Genomic DNA, 27514 nt, shown 5'->3' with positions numbered 1-27514 from the left:
CGATCGCCCTGACAATTCTTGCAACAGAAGCTACAGGTGGAGGCGAATAGATAATTGGAGTTGCACTGAATTGAAAGTTGTCACCAAACTCCTTTCCATCGTCCATATTATTCTGTTTCAAGTTAACACAAAACCGAGATCACAAGTCAAATCTATTGGGATTTTAGTATATAATATTTTAATGTTGTATATCAAACACCATATGCCATTAGACATAATTTATTATATGATTTTATAGCATCCTTTGATTCATTAATTTTATCTAATTTATATCTATGAAACATTTAACACACATAAAGACATTAGAAACAATACTAACACGTAAATATTAGTAATAATTTAAAAACATTAAAAGTAAGTGAATGTAACTATATGTGCAAATGTTGTAGTGTCAGACACCAACATGCGTTGTACACCAAATATATTTAAAATATTGCACTAATTGAGTTTTTTTTTTTTTAAATATAACTTCTCGCATAAACTAAAATTAGTTTGTGTCTCAATTTTTCTTAAAGTTACCTCATTTAACTGTTTCACAAGCTTATAAGGACAATTTGGTATGTGAAGAACTATAAACTTATTTCAATTGAAAAATTGCCACAAAGTAGAAACTAATCCAAACTAGGTCTATGTTCAATAGAGAACCATGTATGAATTATGAACTCAAAATAATTTAAGTGCAAATTTGAATATCTACCTCTAATTCCAATGCTTCAAGAATAGTTGTAGGAACTGGATCAGAGCAAAACTCATCTGGAAAAAAATCATCAAGAATCTTCTTGATAAGTGGTGCACTAAACATGGGACATACCTTCACAAACAAGAAATCTTTTTAGCATGAAAAGTGAAGAAGAAAAAAATAATGGCAAGTTCAGCAACTAATTAAGGAACAAAAGTTCAACAATCAACATTATCATTGGCATACCTCATTCCTAATGGATGAACTTAATAGCATATCTTTAGGAAGCATTAAGAGGTCACTTAATGCATTAAGAAGAGTGAAGGACTTAAAGGATGTGTTATGTTTCCCTTCATTGTTATGATAATCTTCTTTATCTTCAAGTGAGTTCTCCTTATTCATGTCAAATAGATCACTCAAACATCTAGACCAGTTCCCAATCTGACCATGAAAATTTGATTACATAAGTGAACAAGAACATGTTATTGACAAGTAAATGATCTCAAATATATTGTATTGCAAATTTGCATTGATTTTTTTAAGAGTAAACCCTCACTTTAGTCTTTCAAGTATCAATCTCACTACTTAGCCTCTCAAGTATATGAAAATAAGAGTAAACAATCATTTTGGTCTCTAAATGTATGAGACGGTGCCATTATAATCCATAAATGTAGTGAAATTACAAAAGTATCCCTGAATGGGTCTTTTGTTAGTAATTTTAGACACAACGGACAAACGAATAGCACATTGAAGGACCAAACTAACTAACGAAGAGCTCATTTAGAGATATTTTTTTGTAATTTTGATACTTAAATATTATGATGACAGCATGTGAAACTTTTAAGGACCAAAATGACCGATTAGTATAAAAATAATAAGTAGTCTCTAACGTTTTGTTAAATTTTTCCTCTTAGGGTTTACTGTTATACAATATTCATTGTTGAATGCGACGAAGTAACATAATAGATTTGACATAACATTATGGACTAAGTAGGAGAAAGAGTGATACTTGAAGTAATAAATCGATGGTTTACTCAATTCATGACATGAAGAAATATATCATCTAAAAGAAAGGTATAATAAATTTAACTTATAAATGTGAATAGAAACTAGATTCATGAGTGGATGGCCAGATACGAGAGTTCACATAAAAAGTACTGAGAAGTTACCATAGTTTTTAATCGAGCACCAACTCCAAAGCTTGATTTTCTAGGTGGAATAGGAAGAACTTTAGGATCACTAATAGGATCAGATATAGGATCAGTTGGAATTTCATCATCAGACTCACGTAGAATAGCATTTAACATAGCCACATCTAATCTTGTCACACATTGCTCCATTCCATTATCTAGATTTAAGTAGAAGAGTTTCATTAGGAAGTCGTGATAGAGAAGGAAAAAAAAAAGATTTCATTTGCTAAAGTAATGAACTTAGGAACAAGGGCAAAGTAGACCAAAAGAAAGTCTTTTATCCTCAACATACAAATTAAATGCTTATGTATAAACTATTTCTATAATCTATAACAAAATAAAATAAAATCAAATTGTTTTCATAAGATAAACTATAACATATTTTCATAAGCTATCTTGGAGAGCCTACAATCATAAGTTGTTTCTACAAGCTCTCTCAAACAGTATAACAAGTACTTCTTGTAGTAGATAAACTCAAATTAGTCAATTCAAACAGACCCTTAGTCTTGCAAACCCCAGTCAAACGCAGTTCCGGATTTCATGCAGTAAAATTACCACGCAGTTACACACAGTAATCAATCCGGCCATTGATTTGAGATCAGACAGTTCAGATTATACAATAAGTAAACCAACTTTGAACGATCTAGACCATTGATTTATATCGGACGGTCGAATATGCAACTGCGTCATAGTGTGGAATCTATTTCTACCCACACACAAAGAGTGAACTAATTGAAGTACAACAAAACAATATGATTAAAAACTTTTGTTTCTGTTAGCACAAACAATGTTGTGACTTGTGAAGCAAGCAATTAGATAACACTGACCAATCTAGGAAGCATAGACAAACAGTCACACTCATGCCCTCCAGCTCTAATAGGACAGATCCTTTCACATGCTTCCATGAAAGCATTCTTCCAAATATCTAGTGACAAGTTACCCTGCTCTTGATCACATGAACTAGATATCCTTCTATAGCTTTTCCATGATGCAGAACCTACTTCCTTGTTGGTCAACTTTGTATCAACATGTTGCATATGTGGAGTTAGAGTCTGTAAATAGACAAAGAAGCATAAGATTATGTTAGAATAACAAATCAAATTCTAAAGTAAGCAGATAAATAAACACACAAGAACACAACAGTTGATCATAGAGTATGGACAACAGAGTGACCATAGTAGTTTTCTATTATGCAATACTTAAGGTTACGTAGTACAAATTTTTGTTTAAATACTATGGTCCAGTTTACAAGTTTTTTTCCGAAACCATAATGTGAACGCTTTGCCCGCACCCCAACCCTCCTAGTTGTAACCCAACAAACCAATCTTAGGCTTTGCGCCCTTTCAGTTCCACTCGCTACGCATGAGCGTTTGTCGAGCGTCTGCCAATTTATCAGCGAATATGAGTCATACTCAAGAGATTCATGATACGTTCCAATGTAGTTTTGTAACATTAGTTTTCAAGAGGAGATAATAACACTATAAGAGTAAGGCATGCCACCATATGGCTTCTACTATGCGATTGAAGATCCAAGCTTCAACCTTTTCCATTGCTGAAATGAATACATGAGGATCATCCCAGTTACCAAAACATTCATACCCCGCTGTTGTAATTTCATTTTTTCCAGCATTGATTCCTTTCCACTTTTGTGAAGACGATGCTATCTTGGCATTTCCATCTCCCTCTACTTTTCTTCTCCGATTGAAACCAGTAGGATTTGATGGAACAAAATATTTCGAGTTTCTGCTTATAATTGTTCTAAACCCTACAGTATTAGACAACCAAAAGGTTAACCTGTAACCAGATGCAGGAATATGTTAGCAGATTTTATGGAAAAAAAACTATAGTTTCCCTTTTGTTGATGATGCAACTTGTGATTCTTAGTTCTAATGAATATATTCAAAAATGTTAGTTTGATTAGTGATTGGCAATGGAGAGCTAACACATATACAAACATTGGACTCGACTCCGAGTCTCCGACGTTTACGCATAGACTTCGATAATAATTTAAGAAAATAAAAGTAAAGAATGTAACCAAATAGTTAGTGTCATGTCATAATTGGTCATAGTTCTTCAGTTCATGAAAAAAACCGAACTGATTTGTTAATGGTTCATCCGAACCGAGCTAGTATACAGATTTTGGTTATGTGTTTCTGAAATGAACCAAAACAACCTTTACAAAAAAACTGAATTGTATCTTTTTGAACTGAACTTTACGAAATTAGTATTATTAAATTACTAAATGCTGTTAGGACTGTTTAAAAAAACCAAAAATTAAATCGAACCAAATACTAGAACTGCAAAAAGAACCAAAACCCACACTGAACTGTTAAATTGAGCTGCACCGAAAAGAACCAAACTGTTATAGTTCATGAACCCAGTTCGCGAACTGCCCATCACTGTTAGATTTTTTCGGTGTGGTGCGGTTTGGTTTAGCTGTTCAGTGTGCCGCTCTGCCCGTGTTGTATCACAAACACAAGTTGGATCGGAGAAATGAACTGAACTCAACTGCCCGTGAATCTCGCCGGGAAACGAAGCCGGAGTTGATCGTCGGCCGCCTGAAACAGTTAGGAACTCGTCCAGGTTATTCCTTTTCATTTAATTTAATTTTTTCGGATTTTCCTTCCCTTTCTTGTAACGCGTGCGAGGATGCGATTCCTGCGCGACCTACGGCCGCGATAGCTTCCCTTGCAAAAGGCAACGCGCCACTGATTGAATTGCGTCGCAGAAGATCAGAGATCTCGTGGCGCCGCAATTAACAACATACTTTACCACTTTGGAACAGTATAGTTTTGATGAAGATAGCGAAGTTAAATTCACAGACTTTCATTTTTTGCTATTTGCATTGAATCTAGAAAATTTGACAGGATTTTTTTTTAATTGTCTCTTTGGTGCTTTTTCATGTGTTTTGTTGAATTTATTTAACAACCTACTCCACTCCTTAGCTTTGTTGTTATCTCAATTTTTTTTTTTCTTTCTGTTTTGAATTATATCTTATCCTTCCCACTAGTTGCGTTTCATCTTTCTTTTCTACGATAACATTTCTTCTTTTATCACCCAAAAAACACTTGGAATTGCATATTTTTAGTTATGCATTCTTTAAATTGTGTTAGTTATACCTTTTATATGAGTGTTGGCGACCACGGAAAAACTAAGGTTTGTTCAAATTTTGCTATGCTACAGTGCAATGGTCTATAGCTTTTATTTGACAACACTTTATGCTAAATCGCTTATCATGGAACTATAGTAGTTTGTTAAAATTATGTTATGCTATTGTGCCACTATTTGACAATACTGCCTTGTAAAATGCTACATATCCAAATCAATGTTCTACTTGTTAGCTGTTACTTGTACATATTCAAATCAATGGCTCCTAACTATTTTATGCAAATAACATATGTGTAGGTTCCTAACTATCAAACATATTGGCAGTGAAGGATACTCCCATGAACTTTCTTGCTAACTCTGCTTACTTTCATGCAGGAAATTCAAAGGGCCATGACTTTCACCTACACAGTCTCCTCAACTTATCGGGTTGAAAACTGAGCTAACTCTTCTTTAATTGTATACTAAAAGCAGTCTTGTTGAGTTTCTGCATTAAATTCAACATCCGTGATCTTTTTTCTTCTTCTATAATTCCCAACTTCCAGCATGGGAAAAAAGAAACTAAGCTTCAATGATCTCCAAAATTCTAGTACACCTAAAAAAACTCTGGGTTGGTTTTTTCTTGTAGTTACCTGTATAAAAGTTCTCCTTTTCCCATCTTACCGCAGTACAGACTTTGAGGTGCACCGCAACTGGCTGGCTATAACCCATTCCCTCCCTCTTTCCCAGTGGTACTTTGATGAGACCAGTCCATGGACTCTAGATTACCCACCATTCTTTGCCTATTTTGAGCGCTTTCTATCAATTTTAGCTTACCAAGTTGATCCTCAAATAGTGCATCTTCAGGAGGGCCTGAATTATAGCTCAAATAAGGTGGTTTTTTTTCAAAGAGCTACCATAATACTCTCTGATTTGTCCCTTCTTTATGGAGTTTATAGACTTACTCAGAAACTGGATTTGAGAATGCAAAAGTTGATATGGTCATTGGTTATTTGGTCACCGATGCTTTTAATAGTGGACCATAACCCATTCCCTCCCTCTTTCCCAGTGGTACTTTGATGAGACCAGTCCATGGACTCTAGATTACCCACCATTCTTTGCCTATTTTGAGCGCTTTCTATCAATTTTTGCTTACCTCGTTGATCCTCAAATAGTGCATCTTCAGGAGGGCCTGAATTATAGCTCAAATAAGGTGGTTTTTTTTCAAAGAGCTACCATAATACTCTCTGATTTGTCCCTTCTTTATGGAGTTTATAAACTTACTCAGAAACTGGATTTGAGAATGCAAAAGTTGATATGGTCATTGGTTATTTGGTCACCGATGCTTTTAATAGTGGACCATGTGCATTTCCAATACAATGGATTTCTCATTGGCATTTTGCTGATTTCACTTTCATATTTGGAGGAAGGAAGGGATTTGTTAGGTGGCTTTGTTTTTGCTGTTCTTCTGTGCTTTAAACATTTATTTGCAGTGGCAGCGCCTGTTTATTTTATTTATTTGTTGAGGCACTATTGTTGGGGTGGAATTGTACGAGGCTTTAGTCGACTCTTGATTATGGGAGGTTTGGTTGCAGCAGTGTTTGCATCTGCATTTGGGCCATTTTTCCACCTTGGACAGGTAAATATGATTTTTGGCTGAATTCATCTTTGCTCATTAATTTGCCCATATTGATGTTGTTTCCCCCTTGTTTCTATAAATTGATTATTATTTCCTCAAGAAAGTTCTATAGGAATTTTATTGATTTTGTTTATTACTATTTTCCCCTTGTTTTGTTGATATTGGGCACGTAAGACGACAAATCTCCACATGCCATTATGAGAAATTTTGAAATAAAAATTAAGCCCTCTGGGATATTATAAAGGAAATGATAGGTGACTGTTAAAGACTATTTAAGTTACATGACATGAATGCATGATATATTATACGTTATACATGATTCAGGACATTGACATGCTGGAACAGGCCTTACTTAATGGGATTAAGACTTATATTGTTGTTCAAATACTAGGTTATTAATTAGTCTTATTATAATAGTAAGATTGGGCTTGTACTAGCAGTACTAGTACCTGACCTAATTTTAAGTTTAAATAGGAACATTGGTTTATGATATTGTATCACATTAAAATTAATCAGTCACATATTCATTATTCTTAGCTAGTTTTTCTCCCTTTTATTTATTACTTTCTTCCTACTAAAATCCTGTAAGTTCAGCAGTTTTCAGTAAGGTCTCTAGTGAATGTGTGGCATGTAATAGAACATTTGATTGAAACCACATAAAATAATTGCTCGAAGATGTGAAAGATGTTCGGGGTAAAATAATAAGTACAAGATCACTTAGCCAGAACATTAAGCAATAAACCTAAAAATTAACTAACCTTGTGAATTATGTATCCAAATAAGACTATTGTATGACAAAGAGTTGTACTTTTTTTTTCTTTTTCCCCTTTTAGTTTTCCAATTGCGAACATCCGACTTTTCATGCTCATGATGGAACAACCTTTATCCGTCCTTGTTAAATTCTTGCATTACTCCACTTCACTCTGTGTAAAAGTGAATAACTTCAGATACACTTATTGCATTATTGATTTTGTTTTTGGATTATTCAAATTATAAATTGCAGATACAACAAGTCATCCAACGATTGTTTCCATTTGGCAGGGGGCTTTGCCATGCATACTGGGCCCCAAATTTTTGGGTATTCTATATCATGTCAGACAAAGGACTTGCTTTCATACTCAGGAAACTTGGGTTTAATATCCAGATACCAGCAGCTTCATTCACTGCTGGGCTAGTAGGGGATGCCTCACCTTTTGCTGTACTACCTCGGGTAAGTTTTACATTCAAGTTTCTCTGAATAAATTCGTATGTTGCTAAATAGAAAAAAAAAAACACATACACAAGGGATTGTTATAACCTATGTTAAATTGATCCCATTCTTGCACTAGAATAGGACAGATGATTGGAATGCCGTATTTTCTGCCTGCTTTCCAGTAGTAGTAGTAGGTGAACAGTGTTGTTATATTTATATCATGTAATCATGCACAATGACCAAGCCATATGGGTTGGAGATTTGTTCAATTGATATTAGTTATTGAGTTGAGCTTGATCTTCGATTGCTCACATTTTTCCAAAATAGAAATATTGATAAAAAAATGTAAGAGAAAAATCTCACTTTGTCTTCAAAATAATTGTGAGACACTGTACATATAAATGTTCACATGACACGACAGGCAGAACCTGGTAGCTCAAAATGAGCACCAGGCTTACATTAAGAAGGTATAATTATGAAATATTAATAGTAAAAAATTATTATAGGTACTAGTAGTAGAATGTATATTATTAGCTTTTACATTTTCCTCATTTTTGGCCAGCTATTGCAACTTCCAAGATGCTGCTATTCAATTGACATCCACAACTGAGCTTGATAACTGGTTTATGTAATAATGTCTATGTTTAGTTTTACCACTTCGCCTTTTGTCATTCAAAAATTTCATCAAAATATTAATTGTTTTATAAACTACTACTATGCAGATCACTCCATCTATGACCTTTATAATGGTTCTGCTTGCCTTATCTCCTTGTCTTTTCAAGGCTTGGAAGAATCCACGGCCACAGATGATTACCAGATGGATAGCCTATGCTTATACCTGTGGTTTTCTTTTTGGGTGGCATGTGCATGAGAAGGCATCGCTCCATTTTGTAATTCCACTTGCCTTTGTTGCAGCACAAACCCGGGAGGATGCAAAACATTACTTTTTGCTGTCAATAGGTATATTTTTTTCAGCTTAATAATTATAATGTTTTATTTTTCTTCAGATTTTTCTCTTCAATATGAAAATTACATGAACAAAAGCTTGTTATTTATTACCTATTTTTTTTTACCCCCATTGGTAATTTTATTGCAGACGAGGTTCATAATTGACTATTAAAACAAAGATTAGATCCTTAACCTGGCAAATTTTATGGTTTAGATTTAGCCGGTTGAAATCCTTTTATAAAACTTTTATCATGTCATTTTTATTTTTGGTTGTTCTGTGACCATCTTTCGTTCTGCTCTTATTAAAGGGAATTACACACAGGGATATTGATGCCTTATGAAGCGGGTGGCATTAATTTTTTTTTTGTGTAATAGCTGAGTTTGACTTGGTTCTGATCTGACATTTTCCTGATAATAATATATAATTAGTTGTATAAAACACCATCAGAGTGAGCTTGTCTGTAACATAGGTTAATCAAGCATAATTAAAGATTAGGGCAAACTAAGAAACAATTATACTTGTTTAAAGTTGCTGACAAATATGTGTTTTGACGAGTGAGAATGCAAACAAGCAGAAGTTTTTTTTGTACCTTAAGCCTAACAAACCCAAACTCTGAAAGTACTCTCATATTTTACTTCCCCTTAACCAAAAGGTCCTGGATCCGCCACTATTTCTAATGACATTATTTTGAAATATGTTGTGTGTGCAGTGTCCTGCTATTCACTTTTTCCGCTACTATTTGAGGCACGAGAGTATCCTATCAAAGTTCTGTTGCTGCTTCTTCACTTCATTTTGATGAGGTCAGGCTTTTCAGCGCAATTTTACAATAGGGATGAAACAAGAGCAACCTCTGGTCACACAAAGAAAACAGTTGATCAATTTGAATCTGAAGGTAGTTTAAGTGTGGATGTGAAGAATAATGGTTTTGTTATTGGCTTGATTGAGAGGATTTATCTGGCTGGTCTTGTAGTTGTAGAGATATGGGGCCAATTTTTACACCCTCTGCTTTTTGGTGATAAGCTTGCATTTATGCCCCTTATGTTGATCTCTGTATACTGTGCTTTAGGGATCATGTACTCTTGGATTTGGCAGTTAAGATCCATAGTTAAATCTCATTAACTTTTGGACTGTTTGCAGTCATATTAATGTTCTAGTTATGGACTTTTTAGAAGCGAAATTTTAAGTAATTTTCTTTTTAAACCAAAGTCATTGTTTTATATGAACATTATTAATCCGTATTTGAAGATTAATTTTATCATGCATCTGTCTCAGGCCCTCAAGTTCCATGGTAGTATAGTACAACTAGACATATAATCAGGTTCTGCTTATATTCCTACTTTTTGCTAATGTTGCATAGCATTACTGGCTAAAGGGTTTGGATAAAGCTTTGCATGTAGGTGCATAGGTTTGAATCCTTCTGTTGGGTCAGTAATTCTGTTTGGGAGACCCCCTACCAATTTGAGGTCTGTGTAGTTTGTGTGCAGAAATTTTCTAGAGTGGTCCTTTTGTGTAAATTTAACCTCTTGACGGATAACCTTAAAATAAATCATTCAAACTACACATTTTGCGGAGATATAGAGCACTGTTTAATTGCATTTGCATATATTTTCCCAGGTACACTGTTGTCAACGAATCAAAAATAAATTTTTTTGAGTTGAATACATTACTTTTAAGATAAGTTTTAAATTTTTAAAAGATTAAATACACTATTTCTAAGACAATATTTATATATTTGATTTATTAACACGTTTTTTTAAGACACTCGTTAATATTTATCTTTGCTGCCATTTTTAAAGGCTTAGCCCCCTCTTTTTTGCTCACTATATGAAAAAGGTCATATCACGCTTTGGAGAAAAATAGAAAAAAGAGGAATGTAACATTTAAAAAAATTGAAATAAAAATAATAAAAAATACAAGAAAATATACAAAATAATTACCGCCAACAATTGTAGTTTTCATTGATTAGCACTTAACTATCATTACACTATTCACTAAAAAATATCATCAATTATAATTATTTACATATATACACAAATTAATACACAATGTGATCACCTTAAAAAAAAAAATTTAAACAATGCCATCAAAACTTCAAAAGGACAAGCCCATGAAGTTATATAATACCAAAACTTTTCAGATTTCATCCTGAAAATTAATATAATCTAACCTATTAAGTTTCGACTATAAAAAAAATATAAGACCCAAAAAGAGCATTTGATTTCATGGCAATGACCGAAACCTGACCATGTGATTAAGATATCGGAAAACAGGCCAAACACAAGCCCTTATTGTGTTCCCACCAAAAAGCCTCCACCATGAAGTAGCCTTACTCTTTACCCTTTCCCAAAAAGCCACAATACAATTTTGGTTTCTAGTTGCCAAAAGTGCTGCAGATTGTAAATAAACCGAAGCTGCACGTTTAACCAACTCGTTCCTAATAGCAATGTTTGAGTCAAAAACATTTCCTTCATATAATAATAACGTTGAACACCTTGTTGGTGTATTGCACATAATGTCTTTTAAGCTTGTGTATTGTAAATTGTCATTGATTTCTGAATCACTTCTTTCTATTGAAGAAGTTCTTGGAATTCTTAGTGAACCTCGTCGTGAATTTATTGTCTCAAGCTCTTCTATTTCTATTTCCATGTTTTCTTCACATAAGTCATGTCACATTGAAATAATGTTGTATGGAATTGAGGACATGTTTGGTTTATTGTAAATGTGTGAAATCTTTTAGTTTGACATGAAGTGGAGAATGGAAGAAGAAAATGGGTGTGCATTTTTTTTTTTAATTTAGGAGTAAGGTACATTAAGATGATGTTTAGGCTTGTATTTTTTATTGTTCAATAACTTTTGTGAGGTTTGGAAAGGGTAGAGAGAAAGAGAGACAGAGAGAGTTTAGTGGATTAATTATTGAGCATACAATGGGGTTCCTTTCCTACAGGGACTCCGAAATAGATGGATTATTTTATTTGGTTCTAGTATAAATAGATGGTTTATAGATGTTTATTGAACTTTTTATTTTAATAAAAGATATATACATAGAAAACATCTAAATACATGTCAAACAAAAATATAGTTTTTAATTTTACTAATATCAATGTAAAATACATGTGAAAAAATTATGATAATAAATTATTATATGTGAACAATACAATTCAATTAATTTTTTAATAAGTGTGTTTAAGTGTTTATTTAGTCTCGTGTTAGAGAATGACAAAATCACAATAAATTATCGTCATTTTGTAAATTCAATTACAAAGTTAAAGTAAAAAATACTAAACATTTCTTACAAATAAATTATTATATAATTGTAGCACATAATATATGCAAAAAATCTAGAGTTCAACATTGCTACTAACATTTTCTCTCCTAACATATACGCCAATTACTATTAACATTTACAGCATGCCCATAACATGATAAGTATCAAAATAAGGGGATTCCTCCTCGAGGTGACAAACATATCATCTCAGGGACTAAAAAAATCATTTCTCTCAACACTAAAACATATTTTGTTGTAAAATTCTATATTTTGTATAAACTTCTAATAAAATACTACAATGATGTATAATATATATGTTGAGGTCGGTCTAACACTTATTGAGACTTAAAATATACTTTAAAAAAATATTTTGATAAAAAAAAACCTTTAATATTAACAATAATACTTTTACTAAATTTTATTTAAATTCTATATTTTTTATTTTATGAAATAAAAAATATTTCAATAATATATTAATGATCGTACCTTTTTATAATTGTAAGACTTTTTTTGTTTTTTTTTGAAATATAAATATACATAAAAAAATTAATTATTTTTTAGAGACCTAAAACCTTAACTTTATTAAATTTGACCTTAAAAAATATTTTCAGAATCCTACACAGCTTCTATACATCATTGGATTAGTTTGTAAGAAACTAAACATGATCACTTATATATATATATATATATATATATATATATATATATATAAAAAATAAGATTATATTAAGGGAATAAAAACTATATAAAAAAAGAATAACAAGTGCAGTTATTAGGGTCTATGAAGAGTCGAACTACAAACATAAGGTTTATAAAAACTTCAGTTACCTGAGCCACTTTATAATTTGAAATAGTTAATAAAACATTTGTTATTTATACTATATATTATAGGTAAATATTATTGTAAGTAACTGAAGAAGAAAATTTAGAGTGACTATGACCTCTCTACGCTCCTAAGAAGATTCGTCCCTGAAGGAAATGAAAGGTAGAAAGGAACACTGTATATATAATATACTGTATATATAATATATTGCGTTTTCTCTTAACTAACCCTGGAATGTCTAGTTTGTAGTTTCTCCTTAATGTAGCTATTAACTAACATCAATGTCATTCCAATGAAACAATTCACATGGACTAAATAGTGTAGTGATATTGGTGATTTGTCTCCTCGACGCTTCAAGAGGTTAGCACATAAATTTTTCTTGTGAAATTTTCTGCTTATGAGATCATTGGCTATGAGATTTTTCTACTTATGAGAATGATTATTAAAAGAGTTTTTAAAAGTAATATTGCGAACACATGGTTGCGGGTTGATAACAAGTAAACATGTGACCATCTAATTTATGCATCAATTAAAATAATAAAATATCAAAATGGTCCACATGATAGGTGTATTGTCCCACAAATATTACTATATACGTTCTAAAAAATTAATCAATTCACTTCCAATTTTTATTGGAGATGGTCAAAATATCAACTTCCCTTGAGAGCAAGAAGTGCATGCACTACGTCAAAATTAGCATTTTATAGCGCACCTTTTACAATATTTTTTTTACTAAAAACACTGTTGTAAAGTTAACGGAGGATACAACAACGTTTTTCTGACAAGCGCTTTAGAAAAAGCGCTGTTGTAGGTCATATAGGGTCATAATGTTTACAATGCTTTTTCTGAAAGCATTGTTGTAGAGTCACATAATGTTTACATCGCTTGTACACAAACGCTGTAAATTATAGCGCTATCACATTATGTTTACAGCGTTTTTATAGCGTTTTTTATATAATATATCACTTTCACACAAATAATATGGTATTTTAGAGCGCTTTTTATATATGCGCTGTAAAATGATGCGTATTTGACAAAAATCATTCTCTTTAAATAAATAAAAACATTTTTAATACGTTATCTCCCTAACCTTACGAACCCTCCTCTCCTCTTCTGTGTGAACCATCGTCTATTGTGCGCCGTCTTCTCGTTGAACTCTCATCTACTGTGTGCCAATTTCTACTGAGTGATTGTTGCCTCAAGTACTGTATTTATTAATTTGTTGTTGTCACTAATACTGATAAATTGTTACTTGATAAATCATATAAAATGTTACTTGATAGTAAATGACATAACCTTGATAAATCATATAAAAAAAGAGTTTCAAATTAATTTATGCACCTTGATAAATTAAATAAATTGTTACCTGATAAATCGTATAAAATATGTTCTTTTTTTAAATTTGTTCGATCTATTCTATTTTGAAATCAGACTATATATACTATAGATTGGTATAATGTTATCAGTAGCTTATCATTTCAGTAACACTGCATTCATATAGGTCATATAAAATGGACCAGAAATGGATGTCTGTCAATCGATTGTCAAAAGAGTATGAAAATGGAGTGAAAGAGTTTGTTGAGTTTGCAGTGAATAATGCAAAAGACACAAATCGAATCATTTGTCCTTGTTAAAAATGTTGTTTTGGAAAACGCGTTAGAGCATATCAATTGGAAGGACATTTAGTATGACATGGAATTGATCAAAGCTATACATGTTGGATAAGACATGGTGAGAAAAAAAAAGGAAACACTAATTTTGAGAATGGCTCGACATATGCTTCAAATGATTTCGACACAGATACATATGAGTGGGACCGAGTTGAGGAGATTTCCAAAGTAGTTGAAGAAGATCTTCGGGATTGTTCTAAAATGTTTGAGAGTTTGTTGAGTGATGCTGAGAAACCATTATATAATGGTTGTACTAAATTCACAAGACTGTCGGTGATATTAAAGTTGTACAACTTACAAGCGATTAATGAATGGTCTGATAAAAGCTTCACATAATTATTAACACTCCTAAAAAGATATGTTGTCAGATGATAATGAACTTCCCAGTAGAACCTACGAGGCTAAATGAATTTTTTGCTCTATTGACATGAGTTACAGAAGGATTCATGCGTGTCCTAACGATTGCATTTTATTTCAAAATGAATATGAATTACTAAATACATGTCCGAAATGCAATGTCTCTCGATATAAGAAGAAAGAGTCTACTCCAGCAAAAGTCGTGTGGTATTTTCCTATAATACCAAAATTTAGGCGCATCTATCGCAGTGAAGAAGATTCAAAAACTTGACCTGTCATGCAGATGAAAGGATTGGAGATGGAAAGTTTCGACACCCTGCATATTCTCCACAATAGGCAAAAATTGATCACGAGTATCCTGATTTCGGGAGAGAGTCAAGAAATTTACGACTTGCACTTTCTATTGATGGAATGAATCCACATGGTCTTCAAAGCATCTCACACAAAATGTGTCATGTGGTTTTGTTGATTTATAACCTACCTCCATGGTTATGTATAAAGCATAAGCTTATGATGTTGTCTTTGTTAATTTCTGGACCTAAACAACCGGGAAATGATATCGACGTATACTTGATTCCTTTAATTGAAGATTTAAAAAATATGTGGGAGACAAGTGTGGAAGTTTATGATGGGTATAAGAAAGAATGTTTAATTTGAGGGTTATGTTGTTCGACACAATTAATGATTTTCTAGCATATGGTAATTTATCAGGATATAGTATTAAAGGTCAGTGTGCATGTCTTGTATGTGAAGAGAGTACATATTGGATGCGGTTGAAACATTGTAAGAATAACTTATTTCTTGGACATCGTCGATTTTTACCTTTTAGTCATCAGTATCGTGGGTGGAGAAATGCATTCAATGGAAAATCAGAGGAATGTACTGCTCCTTTAGCACCGACTGGATATCAAATATTTGAAAAAGTACAAGGTTTGACCAATAAATTTGGCAAACATTTTGCAGGAGAGCTTGTCAAAACTAGATGAAAGAAAAAGTCAATTTTCTTTGAATTGCCATATTGGAAGTAATTTTTTATAAGACATTTTCTCGATGTGATGCATATTGAAAAAAATGTATTTGATAGTGTTATTGATACACTACTCAATGTTCCGGGAAAGTATAAGGATGACATCAATGCAAGATTGGAGTTGGTCGATATGAGAACAAGAAATGAATTGGGTCTCGTAAAGAAAGGAAATCGCACATATCTATCTCCAGTTGCTCATACTTTATCTAGAAAGGAAAAACATATTTTATGTAAATTTCTACACGAAGTCAAAGTTTCAGAAGGATACTCTTCAAACATTAAAAATTTAGTTTCTATGAAAGACCTCAAATTAAAAGGTTTGAAGACTCATGATTGTCATGTTCTAATGGAGCATTTGCTACTAATAGGTATACGTTCCATTTTACCTAAAAAATTTCGACGAACCATAACTAAATTATATTTCTTCTTCAGGGAAATTTGTAGTAAAGTGATCGATCCTCAGAAATTACCGACATTGCAGAGGGAAATTGTTGTTACTTTATGTAAACTTGAAATGTATTTCTCACCCTCATTTTTTGATATAATGGTTCACCTTACTGTTCATCTTGTTAAGGAGACACAACTTTGTGGGCCAGCTTATATGAGATGGATGTATCCGATAGAACGATATATGAAAATATTAAAAGGATACGTAAAAAGTAGTAGTCGACCAGAAGGTTGTATTGTTGAACGTAAATTCAATTATATTTTGCATCATTATAGACCTGGGATGGCCCAATCGGTCATGTCAAACAACAAACTTATTATCGTATGTAAATTTCTGGTTTTCAATTACCTGTACTTTAATTGTATCGATATTAGTGTATTACAAACCTCATTCATTTCGTGTTTCAATATGGTATCCATCTATATGGATATCTTTGAAACTTAAAAAAAAAGGCTTAATTGCAGTTTTGGTCCCCCTATTTTAGCCGAATCGCGAAAGTAGTCCCCCCATTTTATTTCTCCCCAGTTTTGGTCCCACAAACAGAATTTTGGTCCAAAACTTGATGAAATTTAATTTTTTAAAGCCTTACTACACCATTTATGATCATATCTTTTCCATACTGTGATGTGTCTCATCAAGGTTTAGGATATGTTCAAATGCAACACAAGAAAGTTGTAGCATACGCCTCAAGACAATTGAAGACTCGTGAAAGAAACTATCATACTCATGATTTAGAGCTTGGTGTTGTAGTTTTTGCATTAAAGATCTAGAGGCACTACTTATATGGATGCATGTTCACAATGTTCAGTAACCATAAGAGTTTGAAATATTTGTTTGAGCAGAAGGAATTGGACATGCGTTTGAGAAGATGGATGGAGACTCTCAAGAATTTTGCTTTCACATTGCAATGCCACCCTGGGAAGGCCAATGTGGTGGCTGATGCGTTGAGTAGAAGGAGTGTGTCAGTGTCTTCAGTAGTAATGGTTAGACAACAAGAGTTGTGGGAAACATTTATAGACCTACACTTGGACGTAGAGTTTGCACCAGAGATTTTGAAATTCAGAATGATTAAGATTTTGAGTGATCTACTTGAAGACATTGCGAATTTTCAAGATGACGCATTAATCCAATAAAAGAGGGACCTAATAGTGCAAGGGAAGACAACTGAGTTTAAGATTGGACCAGATAATATTTTGAGATGTAATGGGAGGATTTGTGTACCAGCAATTGCAAATCTGAGGAAAACAATTTTAGAAAAGGCTCATAAGAGCAAATTGAGTATCCATCCTAGAGCAACAAAGATATATCGGGATTTGAGGCAGAATTATTAGTGGCCAAGAATGAAGAGGCATGTAGCGAAGTATGTATCAACTTGTTTAACTTGTTAGAAAGCGAAATTGGAACATCAGCGGCCTGTTGGAATGTTACAACCTTTAGATATACCTGAATGGAAGTGGGACAGGATTTCCATGGACGTTATAACCGGATTGCCAAAAACAAAGAGAAAGAATGATTCTATTTGGGTGATAGTTGATCGATTAACTAAATCCACACACTTTTTACCAGTAAAGACCATCTATAAGGTAGATAAGCTAACATAGATCTACATTGCTGAAATTGTGAGATTACATGGAGTACCGTCGCGTATCGTATCAGACCGTGACCCAAAGTTCACGCCGCACTTTTGGGGAGCATTGCATGAAGCGTTGGGAACGAAATTAAGATTGAGTTAAACATACCATCCACAAACAGACGGGCAGACTGAGAGGATGAATCAGTCCTTGGAAGATTTATTGAGAGCATGTGTATTAGATGATAGAGGAAGATGAGATGATGTACTGCCATTAATTGAGTTTACCTACAACAATAGTTTTCACGCAAGTATTAGAATGACACCATATGAGGCTCTGTATGGACGCAAGTGTCAGACACATTTGTGCTGGTATAATGACAGTGAAAGTATGATTGTAGGACCTGAGATGGTGCAACATATTACAGATAAGATCAAGAAGATAAAAGAGAAAATGAAGGTCTCACAAGATCGTCAGAGGAGTTATGCAGACAAGCGTCGTAGACCTTTAGAATTCGAGCAGGGTGACCATGTGTTTTTGAGAGTCACACCTATGACTGAAGTTGATAGAGCCATAAAATCAAGGAAATTAACCCCAAAATTTATTGGACCATACCAAGTTATTGCACGAATTGGACCTGTGGCTTATCGAATTGCGTTGCATTCGTTGTTGTCCAATATTCACGACGTATTTCACGTATCGCAACTAAGGAAATACATTTCGGATCTGTCACATATGATCGAACCAGACACCATTCAACTAAAGGATAACTTGTCATTCGAAGTACTACCTCTAAGAATTGATGACATGAAAATTAAGCGGTTAAGGAACAATGATGTTTCTTTGGTCAAAGTGATTTGGAACCCAACTACTGACTATGCGACTTGGGAACTGGAGAGTAAGACGAGGGAACAAAATCCTAATTTGTTTATCGACGCATAGTTTTGAGGACGAAACTAATTTTAGGGGGGTAGTAATGCAATACCTTGAATTTTCTAAACTCTAATTTAATGCAATTTTATTATTTTTTGTGTTGAATTGCTTAAGCTTTTAGTCCAATTTTTACTTTACGAATTAAGTATCAAAGTATAATTTTGTTAGAGTTAGTATTATATTTTTGGAGGACCAATTAAAATTCTTTATTAGAGTATAATTTAATTAAGTTACAAAAAATTTTATTACCAATCAAAATTTCAAAATGTCTTTTGTTACCGATAAATTCATCTGTCAATTGAATTAAGACGATAGTAGATATTTTTATTAAATTAGATTGAGAAGTGAGTGATGTGATTTGTGTAATAGTATTTAAATGTTATAAAAATGATTTTATATATATACACATATATATATATATATATTTTGTTTTGGGTTTAAAAAAAGAAGAACCAGACTTTTAAAAGCGGAACCAGCCAAAATTGAAAGCCAGCGACCCCCTCCTTGTTTTTTCTCATTTTGTTTCCTTCATTCTATTCTTCCTCCTTTTCTTAGCCAAATAAAAAGAAAAAAAAACATGTGTTGGTGAGTGAAATTTTGAGAGACAAATCTAAGAGGAATTAAGAGAAAACCCTTGAATCAAAGTTATTTATCTTCGTGTTATAGTGCTTGTGGTGGCTTTGGATTATAAGTTTCTTTCTCTCCCTCTTTTTTCCCTCTTAGGTCACATGCTTGTTGTTGTTGTTGGGAAAAGTGAATGAGTTTCCTTCTCTCCCTCTCAAACCAAGGAGAGATGATGTTTTGTTGGTTTGTTTGATTAATTTGGTTTAATGTGAAATTAGGGAGGTGTTAGAGTTGATGTTGTTATTTAAAAATAAAAAAAAATTTTTATCCTTAATTTCTAGAAACATATTTTATATATTGAAAGTGTGTTGTGGTTAACAGTACTATTAATCCTTACTCATTGTAAACTCTTTTAGTAAAGTATACTCTAAGGAGATTAAGAGTAAGAAATGATTTGTAAGGTAGTTAAAGTGTAAGAGATTAATTTGACTAAGTCAAACGCTGTTTGATTAAAGGTGTCACACGAATGAGATTTTTCGTTGTGCTTGATTGTGGTAGTGATAACTGTTGAAAAAGCTATAACTAAGGTAAGAACTCATTCCAAATTTTTTATTTTCACATAGGGACCTTATATGTATTATTTATGTATGATTGATGTGTAAATATGTGATGATTAATATTGATGTGATGTATATTCTTGAATGATAATACGTGTTGCTACATGTTATGAATTTCATGGAGGAAAATATATCTTGAGTATGCTCTGTGAAAAGTATGAAAAATTATTTGTGTGTAATGAGTATTAAAAGATGAGTATTTTAATAGCTACATTTATATAATGAATGTTGTGAAAGAGTCAGAGTATTCTCATGCATTTTAATAATTAGTGGTGACCGTGATGGGCCACGGGATGGTGTCATGAATTGATTGGTCAATCTTATCCTTACGAGGAATTATTTATCGTGTAGGTATGTGAATTTGAACTGAAGTTGAAATTTTACAAAAAAAAAAAAAAATTAGAGTTGTTAAAGTTTGTGAAATAGTTCAAATTTTAAATAAGTTAAAGAGTTTAAGCAAAAAGTTAGATTGAAATTAAAAAAATTAGTGTTAAAAATGTTACTCTTTTAATTACTTTTGGACTGAGTTTAAAAAGAAAAAGTTTAGAGTACTTTATTAACTCAAATTTTTGGTGTTTTAATAATCGAGTGTATGTATGTTTGATTTGGAAAATATTCGTTTTATTTAGTTTTAACTAAATAATGTAGATTATTTGGTTTTAGTGGTTGGATAAATTTTAGTTGTGAACAAATTGTTATAAATATTTATGTTTATGTAGTTAGCTCTTTGAGTCCGAAAAAGAATCGAGACTGTTGGCACCGAGTTAGCGGTGGGGAAAACTCTGATATATTAATGTTGTTGTGGTGATTAAAGAAAAATAATTTTTCTTAGTTTATGCATTTCCAAAAATAGTTGTTATAATTGATGATCAGGAATGTATACATGTGGTTATCAAATCTTTGAACTTGTATTTTAAGGAAAGTTAGTGAATTGTTATTTCAAGTTTTTATATGTATACTTTAAATTTCTTTAGAAAATCTTTTTTACATGGTTTTAATTAAAATTTCAAGTTTATTAAGTAAAGGTTAAAGCCTTAAGTTAGAATTTCATTCTTTTTTTAAAGATTTCAATTTTTATAAATTAAAATACAAGCTTTGTTGATAAGAAAAGAAAAATAAAATATTTAATATATTTTGAAAGAAATGAAACTATTTCAAAGAGTTATAACCTTGAAAATAGAAAAAAAAAATATATTGATATCTTTTGTGTGGTTATGTAATTATTTGGAACGAAAAGAAAAAAAAAATGAGTTACGACAAATTTGAGAAAATTTTGTGGTTGTGTGAAAAATTTTGAGAAAAATAATTTAAAACGTTTTGAAAAATTGTTAGTGAATTCACTGAAAAATTAATATATGTTAATTTCTAGAAATATATTTTATACGTTGAAAGTGTGTTGTGGTTAATAGTACTATTAATCCTTACTCATTGTAAACTCTTTTAGTAAAATATACTCTAAAGGAGCTAGGAGTAAGAAAGGATTTGTAAGGTAGTTAAAGTGTAAGGGATTAATTTTACTAAGTCAAACACTATTTCATTAAAGGTGTCGGCACATACAAGATTTTTTGCTATGCTTGATTGTGGTAGTGATAACTGTTGAAAAAGATATAACTAAGGTAAGGGCTCATTCCAAATTTTTAGTTTGCACATAGGGACCTTATCTGTGTTATTTATGTATGATTGATGTGTGAATATGTGATGATTAATATTGATGTGATGTACATTCTTGAGTGATAATACGTGTTGCTACATGTTATGAATTTTATGGAGGATAATATATCTTGAGTATGCTCTGTGAAAAGTATGAAAAATTATTTGTGTGTAATGAGTATTAAAAGATGAGTCTTTTAATAGCTACATTTACATTATGAATGTTCTGAAAGAGTCAGAGTATGCTTATGCATTTCATAATTAGTGGTGATCGTGATGTACCATAGTGTTAGTGGTGACTGTGATGGATCATGGGATGGTGTCATGAATTGATTGGTTCATCTTATCCTTATGAGGATTTATTTATCGTTTGTGATAGACTACACTCTAGTAAACCGTGTTGATCTGCGATAGGTGGCACCTCGATAATTAGTATTGATATATGAAAGGCGGTACATTTATGATTTACGTCCCTCGAGGAGAATTTGGAAATTCTAAAATCATGTGCATTGGCATATAAGCATTACATTAGGGTGTTTGACATGCGAGTCATGTTTGTTATAATATGATAATTGTATATACATACTCTGTTATTTTTTATTATCATGCTGTAATTGCTAAGTGTTATTGCTTGTCTTTATGACGTAAGTGTTAAATGTTATTTGTTAATTTCGGTTGGTGACCCTTTATATTATTGTGGAAATTGGGTTTTGCCCTCAGATGATACTTGAGTTCGTTCCACCGACTGTTACCTTGACGACATAAACGTCGTTAGACTTCTCTGACCGACATTCTTCGACTACTTGGGTATACGACCCCATCTCAAGCAGGGCTACTTATACGGGGAGGGTAGTGAGTACAAGTAAGAGAGCTGGTGCAATATATCTCGTGGAGCTCACTCACGAGAGGATCGACTATCCGGTAGCCTCAGGATTGGTGCTCGAGATGAATGGAGCATGCAAAGATATAGAGGATTCCTCATTTAGAGTTGAGGTAGAGGCCACCGTAGGAGCTGGGGATACAGTGGTTGGGCCGGGGACGGAAGGGAAGGATAAGGGGTCGATGCCATTGGGAAGAGATATTGCAGGACCATCTAGGTGGGTCGAGCTAGAGATTCCACTTCTGGTGAATGATCCCTTACCGACTGTCACTAAAGTAGTGGACTGTTTTGAGACTCCAGTGCCGCCAAAGCCACCTATCTCGCGGGTGGATCTAACTTTTGAGGAGACTGGTCCTTCAATGGATGATGAGGAGGAGGAAGTTACTTCGACGAGAGATATTGCGTTAGAGGGAACTTGCGAAGTGTGTGGAGGTCACCCTTGTTATTGTAGTTGCTAGTGGATTATCAGATTAGTTTTTGTTGTATAGGGACTTAGTACCTTTCTTTTGGTGGTTGTACTTATTTTGTTTTGAGATGACTATATATATAGCATATATTGGCAGTTGACTTTTGTTTGGTGGGTCCATGTTCCACTTTTTTGACGTGACCATGGGGGGATAACATTCTTGGAGCAGTACTTTTATGCAGGTGTCTACCGAGAATATCCCAAGGGTATAAGCGATGTCTGATAGATATCATATCCCTGATGTATTTTCTATTTCTATACTGTAGACTATTGGTCCAAAAACTATTTTAGCTTGTTTGTATATATGATGTAATTATTTATGACTCTTGTCGTTTGTGTTACGATATGATATTTTATTAATTTGTTTTAAAAGAAAATGCAACCGCGCTGTTAAAAATTGAAGTGTTATATTACAGGTTTGAGGTTTCAATGCATATAAATTTGTCCAGATTTCATAATGTTAAATATGGGAAGAAGACACAGAGAGCCCAATGAATGACATAACAAAAGTCCATTTTGGCCACCGCTTTGTTGATTGCCACCCTAAGCATGGAGTTCGACTGTCTAGTTTCTTTCTAGGTAAACATCTTGCTTTGAAATCAAAGAGATAAATCTCTCACATAGAAACAATCATTATTGTGTTATAACCATGAAAACATCTTTGGACCTTGCATGAAAATATGAGGTGAACTAATGGTAGATAACTCTAGATTGAGAGAGATGAAAAAGACCGAATTTTGAATTTTGAGATTCAAGTCTGCAATATAGTGAATTTTGTTTTGTTGGAAAAAATTATTTAAGGAAATAATTTTTTTAGAGACAAAATAAATGACTAGAATAATAGGAATTATAGATTTAAGATTATTATTAATAAGAAAATGACTCCCAAGTTCAAAGTCATTCATCGTTTCCCATACTTCTAAAATAATGAATAGAGTGAAGTGACAAGTTTGTAAAAATACTCCAACACTCTATCTAATCTTGTATTCCCTCCGTCTAACAATGAGTGTCGTTTAAGTTTTTTGTACACATATTAAGAAATGCAATAATTAGAAGAAATATGTCCTTAAGTCCTAGCTCAATTGACATTTGTCGATATTGTTAGGTTAGACATCTTGTTCTGGGTCGAGACCTCACAGTTGTGTGAGTTAACTATGGTGACAGAGAATCACATCTAGAAAAATATTGAGCTTTTGAGCACTTCCTTAGTAGAGAATCAAGGCTAGTTAGGATACATAACCCTGTTTAGCAAGAAGAGAAAAAATGAATGCTTTAAAGCTTCAAAAGCTCATTCCCCCTTTTTTTTCTTCAATAAACAGCACGAATTCCAGTTAACCCAGTGAATTTTTTGGTGTTGGCCTGCCTAGCTCCCCACCAAGACTGTTTGATCATGGATTGAATGTGATCGCACAAACCTGTGGGCAGAAGAAAACAACTCATGATGCATATGGGTATGGACTGAGCCACTAACTTGATAAGCACCCCCATTCCTGCAGAGGGGGGGATTAGAGGAATCCTTCCTTCCATCCTTTGAAATTCTTCCAAATATGATCTTGAACAAATTCAAAAACCTGCATCTTAGATCTTCAAATGAAACATGATACAACTAGGTATTTTGGGGGAGTCTCCTCTACCTTAAAAGGGATCCATCTTAGGAAGTCGTTTTGTCTATCAATAGACCATTTTGGCTAAAAGAGATATTTGATTTGTCAAGATTAATGTATTATTGGTCATAAGCATCTTGGTATAGTCCGAGGATAGATTTAAGGCATTCAACATATGAAGTAGTAGCTCCCCAAAAAATGAGGTTGTCATCTACAAAAAAACAAATGAGATAAAATAGGAGTGCCCCGAGCAATCTAAATACCATGGATGACCCTATTCTCTTGAGCTTTTGTGATAAGACCTGAAATGATTTTTGCACAAAGAATAAACAAATAAAGGGGTCACCTTGTCGCAGTCCTCTTTGAGGAGAGAAATTTTCACAAAGGCCTCATTAATCAAAATAGAAAAAATACCATGGATACACACTTCATAATGAGTGGTTTCTAGTGTTAAGAAAAACCCATGTTGTTTGAAGCTGCCTTAAAAACGAACACTCGATGCACTCGTAAGCTTTTGACATGTCAAGTTTTAAGCCAACAAAGCCTTTCTTTCTAGTGGTCTTTTCCTTCATATAATGAAATGTGTCAAAAGCTACCAGCACATTATTTGTTAGATACAAATGAGCTTTTTGAAATATTAATGATACCTGGTAGTATTAATTTCACACGATTTGCAATAGTTTTCGTAACAATTTTGAAAACAACATTATAAAGAGAAATTAGGAAGAATTCACATGGTTTTTTAGGCCTCTTTATCTTTTAAATGAGGTAGAGGATAATATGCTTCATGTTGTTGGGATCACCGTTAGAATTAAAGATATTCAACATCATCTGAGAGATATCATCACCTACAATATGCAAATATTTATTGAAAGAAATGGCTAGCATACCATCCGACCCAGAAGGAACCATATGCTTTATAGATTTGAGAGCAATATAAAATTCTTATGTGGTGAACTTTTGTTCTAGGATGGTTTTTGAAGACGCAAACACGAGAAGGGGAGTTGAATTGTGTTTGTCTATGTTGGATTCTTTTTAATTATTTATTTAAGAACTGGTTCAGGTTTGATGATTTTAACTAAAACAGAGGCAGTAGCAATTATACTTAAGTAATCAGAGGCAACAGTAAAGTAAAGAGTGCAGAAGTAAAGTGACATAAGCATATTTAACCTGATTCGCCACCAACTTGGTAGCTACATTCAGTCCCTTCACGTAGAAGGATATAACCACTAATTCAAATTATTGAATTACACAGCACTTGACCCTATAAGCCAATCTTCTAAATAATAAACTGGAATCTATAAACATTTTGAGGAAAACAAACACCTTGACCCTAAAAGCCAAGTCTTCTCCACACAACCAGTGCTAGTTATGGTTCATCAACTGATTCCGGTTCTGATAGGTGTTGTGTTGACCAGTGTTTTTTCCACCAGAGTCAAGTCTTGGGACATAGACCTTTTTCCCTTCATAAATTGCTAGTGTCCACTTACCAGATGCCATGATGGATGTTTCAACTTGGTTTCTTAAAACATCTTCAACATAAACAATTTTATCTTTTGATACCTAAATCTTATTGGATCTTGGTTTGTTAGTCGTGAAAGGATTGTTGTCTTTCCTTGTATTTAACATAGGACAAGACAATTTAGAGTGATCTTTCTAAGAACAAATAGTACACAAGACATCAGAGTGCATCAAAGTGAATATGTATAGGTTCAGTTACTGTTTGATCAATTCAAAATAAGTAATATCAGTTTTCAGAGTTGTATTTTCTGTTTTAAATTCAACATTTTGATTCTTTAAAACATTAACTTTTTTAGTTAGGTTTGCATTTTCTTTCCTAAGCATTTTCCATATTAAAGAAAATTTGTGATTCTTATTTTAAAAATCATTTATAGAAGTAATTAAATTAGAACGAGTTAAATCAAAAAATACATTAATTTCTTCATTTGTTGATTAACTTCCAAAGTTAGAATTTGTGTTGGATTCAAAGTTAGAGTTGGTATGAGTCATCAAAGCCAAATTTGCGTGATATTCATCATTAAATGATTCATCAGAATCATTCCATGTAGCCATAAGACTCTTCTTCTTGTGGTCTACAATATTTCCTCTAATGTTTCCCTTTCTCCATATTTGGACATTCTGCCCCGATATGTCCTAGTTCATTGCATCCAAAGTAGATGAGGCTTTTCTTGTCATGTTTATCATTATTTCCACTGCTGGATTGCGTGGAATATCTTTGGGGAAATTTCTTCTTTCTGTTGTGCCACATCTTTTGAGTTTTTTTGAATATGAACGCCGGTTCCTCTGAGTCTTCTGAATTATCATCCTCTGATTTTGTTGTTGCCTTCAGATCTTTCTTCAGCTTGGATTTCAAAAGCCAAGGTTGGTTGCTTTGTCTTGGGCTCATTCTTTGCAAATTTAATTCATGTGATCTGAGATAGTTGATTAATTCTTACAAATTAAGAGTATCAAGATTCTTTGCTTCCTAAATAGCAATGATCTTAAGTCTCCACTTGCTTGTCAGACTGTTTAGAATCTTCTTCACATGATCAACAACAATATAACTCTTCTCAAGTATCTTTAATCTAAAGATTAGAGTTTGGAATCTGGAAAACACTGTTTCAATGTCTTCATCTTCTTCCATCTTGAACAACTCATATTTTTTAACTAGAAAGTTAACATTTGCTTCTTGAACCTGCTACCTTCAAAGGTCATAATCAAACTATGATAAATTCTTTTTGTTGTCTCCTTGTTGGTGCACATGTCAAACTCCATGAATGTGATGGTATTTATCATGGATGTTCTAGACTTAGGATGCATCTTGTATGCCTTCTTTTGATCAACATTCATCTCCATTCTTGAAATTTCAATACCATCAGTATTCTTTGGAGTAGTATAACCATATT

The 27514-nt window shown here is 33.0% G+C and overlaps 2 protein-coding genes across 2 annotated transcripts in view; one reads left to right on the top strand and one right to left on the bottom strand.

Moving 5' to 3' along the window:
- Positions 1-4467, bottom strand: part of LOC105851562 (uncharacterized) — a 5982-nt gene extending 1515 nt beyond the window's left edge. The window contains exons 1-7 of the mRNA XM_073365167.1: positions 4190-4467; positions 3365-3663; positions 2693-2923; positions 1849-2027; positions 926-1120; positions 698-811; positions 14-112 (exon numbers count right to left, since the gene is read on the bottom strand). Of these exons, the coding sequence (XP_073221268.1) occupies positions 14-112; positions 698-811; positions 926-1120; positions 1849-2027; positions 2693-2923; positions 3365-3663; positions 4190-4467 (1395 nt within the window). The remainder of the gene's footprint in view (positions 1-13; positions 113-697; positions 812-925; positions 1121-1848; positions 2028-2692; positions 2924-3364; positions 3664-4189) is intronic.
- On the top strand, positions 4143-9991 carry LOC101501862 (dolichyl pyrophosphate Glc1Man9GlcNAc2 alpha-1,3-glucosyltransferase-like). The gene is made up of 6 exons (XM_073365321.1): positions 4143-4452; positions 5353-5847; positions 6167-6592; positions 7596-7802; positions 8507-8744; positions 9443-9991. The coding sequence occupies exons 2-6, from the start codon at positions 5521-5523 to the stop codon at positions 9850-9852; spliced, it is 1608 nt and encodes a 535-aa protein (XP_073221422.1). The 5' UTR covers positions 4143-4452; positions 5353-5520; the 3' UTR covers positions 9853-9991.
- The last annotated feature ends 17523 nt before the right edge of the window (positions 9992-27514 follow it).

This window comes from Cicer arietinum, chromosome 2 (genome assembly GCF_000331145.2).
Source record: "Cicer arietinum cultivar CDC Frontier isolate Library 1 chromosome 2, Cicar.CDCFrontier_v2.0, whole genome shotgun sequence".
NCBI lineage: Eukaryota > Viridiplantae > Streptophyta > Magnoliopsida > Fabales > Fabaceae > Cicer > Cicer arietinum.
Note: the sequence above shows the minus strand (reverse complement) of the source record. Positions and strands in the feature narration are given on the sequence as shown.

Bases quoted from the DNA above. Each gene is read 5' to 3' on its own strand.
- LOC101501862 (XM_073365321.1), top strand. From the start codon at position 5,521: ATGGGAAAAAAGAAACTAAGCTTCAATGATCTCCAAAATTCTAGTACA. The intron at 7,803-8,506 runs GTAAGTTTTACA...ACTACTATGCAG, and splicing joins CTTTTGCTGTACTACCTCGG to ATCACTCCATCTATGACCTT. The intron at 8,745-9,442 runs GTATATTTTTTT...TTGTGTGTGCAG, and splicing joins TTACTTTTTGCTGTCAATAG to TGTCCTGCTATTCACTTTTT.